Raw genomic sequence first — 6,251 nt, 5'->3', positions numbered from 1 at the left:
AGTGTTATGAAAACCATAAAAATTAATGACTGTCACCCTTTCATTTTCCACCTTCATGGATTATGTCCCTTTGTTTTTTACTACCATAAATTATGTATCATTCTTATTGCCCTATAAAAGGACCCTCTCTCCCTCTTATTTCGACATACACACATAAACTTAGAGTAAAGGATAAAAGAAGATGAGAGATAGAAAGAAAGATATTTTGTATAAGACTGATTCAAAATCATTTTATAATTCCTCTCAATATAGTGAAATTTTTTATCTCATCTACCCATAAAATAAAATAAGTATAGTTAAACCACGTAAAATAAAATTTATGTGTCTGTCTATATTCATTTTTGTACATCTTTTACAACAATATTATCTTTTTTAGCTATCTAACTCACATATTAAATGTTCACCTATTCCTATCCACGCCAACTTGCAGCCGGTTGGTAGCACTAATAAACCTTCTGTAGACGTGTCCATTTTTCAAACCACTAATTTAACCGTTGCATTTCCCTCGCTTTTGCTACTACCCAACGATAACATCAAACGTACAGTTGTCCTCTCTTCCACTCCTCACTTCTGAACAGGTGACAAACCCTAGACTCGCTCAGACCTTAAATTTGGCCCCCCTGGCTCACGGTATCCTTCTCCCGCCTAACTCTCGTACACTCCTTCCCTGCCTCGCTGGAGCGTTCTCATCCATGGCGTCTCCCTCCTCAACGCTGAAAAAACCGACCGCTGTTCGACCAGGAAGAATTAGGGTTCTGAAGGAGGGATTGAGGCAGTCTGATCGAGACGTGGGTCCTGTTGTCTACTGGATGTTCAGAGATCAACGGCTGAAAGATAACTGGGCGTTGATCCACGCCGTTGATCAGGCGAACAAGGCCAATGTCCCTGTAGCTGTGGCATTCAATCTGTTTGATCAGTTCTTAGGCGCCAGAGCTAGGCAATTAGGGTTTATGTTGAGGGGTCTGAGAGAACTTCATCGAAATCTTGAAGAAATGCTCCAAATTCCATTTTTCTTATTTCAGGCAAGTGTTATAGAACCTCAAAACACCCTATGGTGTTTTCTGTGACCCCTCTGTTTTGTTGTTAAAAGAATCGGGAGAAAGGAAAATAAAACGTGAGCAATTTTATTTGCTGAATATAAATTTTCAGCTTTTATGGCCATTCTATTTTGAGTATCGTAATGTTGCGTTTCAGCTAACGCACACTGTTTTTCCAGGTTAGTTGAGTGTTTGCCTATGGAAGTTCCAAATAATGAAGAACTATTAAGGGTCGTGGATGTATATTTACCATATAATAAAAGTTTTTTTTTTTTCTTTCTCATACGGCTTCTTAGCAACCAAGTGAAACATTTTATTTGAAGGGTCGTGGATGTATATAATAATTGTTTTTTTTTTTTTTTTTTGGCTTTGATTAACGTAGGGAGAGGCTGTTGAAACAATACCCAATTTTCTGAAGGATAGTGGGGCTTCACTTTTAGTTACAGATTTCACGCCTTTAAGGGAAGTTGGCAGATGGAAAGAGGAAATTTGCAAGAGGGTGAGTGATTCAGTGTCTGTACACGAAGTTGATGCACACAACGTGGTTCCTGTTTGGGTGGCTTCTGAAAAATTAGAATATAGTGCCAGGACTATAAGGAGTAAGATTAATAAGTTACTGCCTGAATATCTTATTGATTTCCCACCACAACAACCTCCAAACAGAAAATGGTTGTCCGTGGATCGTTCCATAAACTGGGACAGTCTTATTGCTGATGTTTTAAGGTGAGATATTGAAATTTTACTTCTAATGGTGAGTTGATTCTCTTTGCAACAACAAAGTCCAATAGCTTGATTTGATATGAACAGGAAAGGGGCAGAAGTTCCTGAAATTGAATGGTGTGAACCAGGAGAACATGCTGCAATGGAAGTCTTGATGGGAAGTAAAGATGGGTTCTTGACAAAGAGATTAAATAACTATTCTACAGATAGGAACAATCCTTTAAAACCCAGAGCACTCTCAGGTCTCTCCCCATACCTTCATTTTGGGCAGATATCTGCACAGCGATGTGCCTTAGTGGCACGTAATGTCCGAAAACTCAGTTCTCAGGTTTGTGATGTAAAGTGTCATATTGCTTTAATGTTAGTTTGAGTGCTTGTCTTTTGATATTTAATCTGTAATGTGGAGAACCTCAGAAAACTTGTTTTGATCTTCATTCTTCAGAAGTAACAGCAGCTTGTTTGCACATTTTTCATGATCTCTTGTTGTTCAGTGGTTTGATGAATCTGATTTATTGCTTAATCTTGCTGCTCTGCGTCTATTCCTCCTATTCTGAAGGCAGTTGATGCATTTTTGGAGGAGCTGATTGTGCGTAGGGAACTTGCTGATAACTTTTGCTTCTACCAGCATCATTACGATTCGTTGCAGGGTGCATGGGAATGGGCACGGAAGACATTGATGGACCATGCCTCTGATAAACGAGAACACATTTACACGTGGGTGGAGTTCCTTTTTTTTTTTTTCTAATATACTAGTATACACCTGACTATTTTCTTCATTATTCCATGGTAATCTAAATTTAAGCTGAGTTTATCAAACTTATGAATGACAGTTGAGTTTGCAGGAGGGAGCAGTTGGAGAAGGCACAAACTGCTGATCCAGTAAGCTAATAATTTTCTTAGTAGAATAATTTTAAAAAGAATCTATAACATTTGAAAGACTTTAGTGCTTTGAAACTTCATTCTTCTACTCTCATTCCTCAGTAAGTTCTTTTTTTTGAGACATCTATGGCATTATGGATACAATACCTTTATATCATGTCTTTTGGATTACCTGCCATGGAATAATATTGAATTAATGCAGTTATTTTAATTACTTTATTGCAATTTTCAGCTTTGGAATGCTTCACAGTTGGAGATGGTTCATTTTGGGAAAATGCATGGTTTTATGCGGCGAGTAACTTCTCATTAACTCCAAATTTTCTTTCTTTGTTGTTCAACGGAATTTATTTAAATTTTACTTTTATTTTCTCTATTTTAGAAATCACATTTTCATATTCTTCTTTTGATTATATTATTTATGATGAAATGGAGCTTAGGTTTGTTTTACATGCATCATAGGTTTGTCAATTGGGGCACCTTAAAACTTTCTTTTAATTCCCAAAGGTTAGTGTTTTGCATTTCTAGAGCATTTTTTGCTGGCATGTTCTTGCTTCACATGATGTGAGATCAAAGCCATAATATGCAATCTAGCTTAGATACCACTTAAAGTCATCGTTGACCAATTACTTGTGAATATCAACAAAAAGATTTCACTTAAACATGCACACAGTATGTTGCAACATGTTGTGGCAAAATCCTGCTGGTAATCTGATTACTTGAATTGCACCATCAGAATGGCTTTACATGACTTTTTTTGAGCCACGAAAAGTCCTATACAAGTCTATGCAAATAATTTAGTGCAGGGAAGTCAAAACACAATTATAAAACCAGACAGGATATCCTTGGGTCACAGTTCATCTATGAAGATGCTGCACCTATGGGGCTATGTGGTGACTGAAAGTCCACCTATTGATCTGGGAATTACGAGAAGACAGTACGTATTTCTATGCCTGACTGGTGAAAGCTACCAAAGCCACCTTAGAGCGCACACAAAGGCTTACATAACACATGCCTGCACAATTTCAAAAGTAAAGAAAAACAAAACCAGATGACTTCGCTAGCCAAGTTTTTGCAAGAGAAGAAACTTTGTCTCAAAAGGTACTGTGGCTTTTATAGGGTGTGCAATTGTTAGAGACAAACACAATAGGAAGTTACATATTGGAATTATTTGATTATTAAGAGCTTCTTAGGAGTAAATTTATTAGACAACATTAAATCAACAGTTAGATTGTGTGTGTGTGTGTGTGTGTGTGTATATACATAATTGTAAGAATATACATATAATCTGCAGATCCATTGTAAGAATATAATTCTCTAGGCATGAACGGAGGTTTGTTAAGCATGCCTGTTTGTAAGAATATATAAGTGATGCATATTTGACATGCTTGTTTCATGACGTCATGTGTTAATAAATTAATCTGTAAAGCAGGATTGATTTTTTTTTTTTTTTTTCTGGTGGGGATGTTGAGCAGAACTACATGGCACATAATGTGATATATTTGACTAGATGGCGCATAATGTGATGTATTTCAGTCATACTCGATGACCGTCTTTGGCTTGATATTTTATCATGTTTATCCACCTTGGAATTACTTTTGGTTATTTACTTTTGCGGCCTTTTTCTTTCCCATACAAACTTTTGTACCATTTTTCATCTGTCAAATGCTAAAAATGATAAGAATCATATGCAGTATGTATTGGGCAAAAAAGATTCTGGAATGGACATGTGGTCCTGAGGAAGCCCTTGCAACATCAATATATTTAAATGACAAGGTAATGTAATCACTGTCTCACTGTGCATCTCCAGAGGTTTGTTGAAGTGCGTCCAAGTTTTGACCCGCATTTGCAATGCCTGCAGTATGAAATAGATGGGAGGGATCCAAATGGTTATGTTGGCTGCATGTGGTCAATATGTGGTGTTCACGACCAGGTCTGGATTTTTATTTTCAGTAGGGTTTAAGAGTATTTTTGTTGGAAAAGGTTGGTCCAGGTTGTAATGCATTTCATTCCTAATCACTGCATGCAAGTTATTTTACCTATAATCAAAGTGAGCTGAGTTACTAAGTTTTACATGGTTTTAGACAAGATAATGATGCACCTTTTTGCAGGGGCATAATCAAATGAACTGTAAATATTGGATGTGAGAGGTGTTGGGTGGTTTAGGGTCTTCTCAACCCCAAAAGTTAGCTTATGGGATAAGGTTTTCCCTCACACTTAATAATTGACCACCAGCCCCTTCCACTACCAATGTGGGGTAATCCCAACAATCTTCCCCTCACACATCAGGCTCTAAACGGCAGCACTACGTACCCGACATTCCGGGGAGAATGTTGAACCATGTCTCTGATACAAGCGTTAGGTGCTTTAGGGTCTTCTCAATCCCAAAAACTAACTCATGGAATGAGGCTTTCCCTCACGCTTAATAACATACCACCAGCCCTTCCACAACTGATGTGGGATAATCCCAACAAAAGGTTGTTCCAGCTCTTCTTGGAGAAAATTACATAGATAAAAGGAGGAAAATAATTAAAGAACAAAAACAATTGGAAGTTTGTGTATTTATCTTTGACTCTTTATTAAGCTCTGGCATCACTGTTCCGCTGGATTGACATTTCAGGGTTGGCAAGAACGACCAATCTTTGGGAAAATACGCTATATGAACTATGCAGGCTGCAAGAGGAAATTTGATGTTGATGGATACATTGCATATGTTAAGAGGCTTGTTGGTGGAAGTAAGAAGAGGAAAACAGAAGCTTGATCAGCAAAGCCACAAAGGAGCTCTACCGATAATACCTCGAGGTCTTGGATTAGATGCAGTGAAGTAGTGGAAACGACGTAGAAAGATTTCTCTAGTTTGAGGCCATCCTAATTTGACAAGCGCAGATTGGTGAGCTTGAAGGCAGAGGTTTGGATCCAATGAAGGATTGAACTTCGTAGCTAACCATAGTTTTTAGATGTTGCTGGTCTCCCTGTGGCTCACATTTATGCTGCGGAAGTTGTGTTGCCCGCCACGGATTGTCAACTGATCCATTTTTTTTTTTCCCCTTAATTTGGACTTCTGTTATTGGGGCTGACAGTAACGGTTCTTTCTCATGATTTGATATGCCTCTAATGGAAAACTGCAATCTCTGTTGATAGACACTAGAAATGTTTTTGGGAATAGCAGGAACATATTGTTGGACCACATGGTTTTCAATCCATTGGCTAATATGATTCTATACTCCATTTATTAACTTGTTCTTTTGCACAACCATAATGCCCGTTTGGAACTTGGATTTCTTCGTATCTAATTTTGAAGAAAAGCAAGAAAGAAAACATATAATAAATCAATAAATAAAAAATTAACTTTACAAAAACATATAATAAATCAATAAAAAAATATTAATTTTACACTTCATTAATGTGTTACATTTCTTAATCTTTAATCGTCTTAAAATAAAAATCCACTTTTAATAGTATTTTGATAAAGAGAGAAAAATGCTGAGGAAAACAAATTTTCACCTTATTTGCTTTTCAATTCCTTTGCTTGAGCAAATCCTTGATTTGTAATTGAGCCTAAAGATGGCTACAACCTGCATGAAAGATTTAAAATCAACTCTTTGCAGACTGGTCATG

The 6,251-nt window shown here is 37.1% G+C and overlaps 1 protein-coding gene across 2 annotated transcripts; it reads left to right on the top strand.

Annotated features, from left to right (window-relative positions):
* The first annotated feature begins 546 nt into the window (after positions 1-546).
* On the top strand, positions 547-5,869 carry LOC131164755 (deoxyribodipyrimidine photo-lyase). Of its 2 annotated transcripts, XM_058122184.1 has the most exons (9): positions 547-1,022; positions 1,420-1,760; positions 1,845-2,085; positions 2,314-2,471; positions 2,600-2,636; positions 2,869-2,927; positions 4,328-4,409; positions 4,495-4,566; positions 5,254-5,869. In XM_058122184.1, exons 1-9 carry the CDS (start codon positions 693-695, stop codon positions 5,392-5,394), a joined length of 1,461 nt encoding a protein of 486 aa, XP_057978167.1. In that variant the 5' UTR covers positions 547-692; the 3' UTR covers positions 5,395-5,869. The 2 variants fall into 2 exon arrangements, with proteins under 2 accessions (XP_057978167.1, XP_057978168.1); XM_058122185.1 differs by lacking the exon at positions 4,495-4,566.
* Positions 5,870-6,251: the final 382 nt, after the last annotated feature.

This window comes from Malania oleifera, chromosome 9 (assembly GCF_029873635.1).
Source record: "Malania oleifera isolate guangnan ecotype guangnan chromosome 9, ASM2987363v1, whole genome shotgun sequence".
Taxonomy (NCBI): domain Eukaryota; kingdom Viridiplantae; phylum Streptophyta; class Magnoliopsida; order Santalales; family Ximeniaceae; genus Malania; species Malania oleifera.
This window is presented reverse-complemented; position numbering and strand designations above follow the sequence as displayed.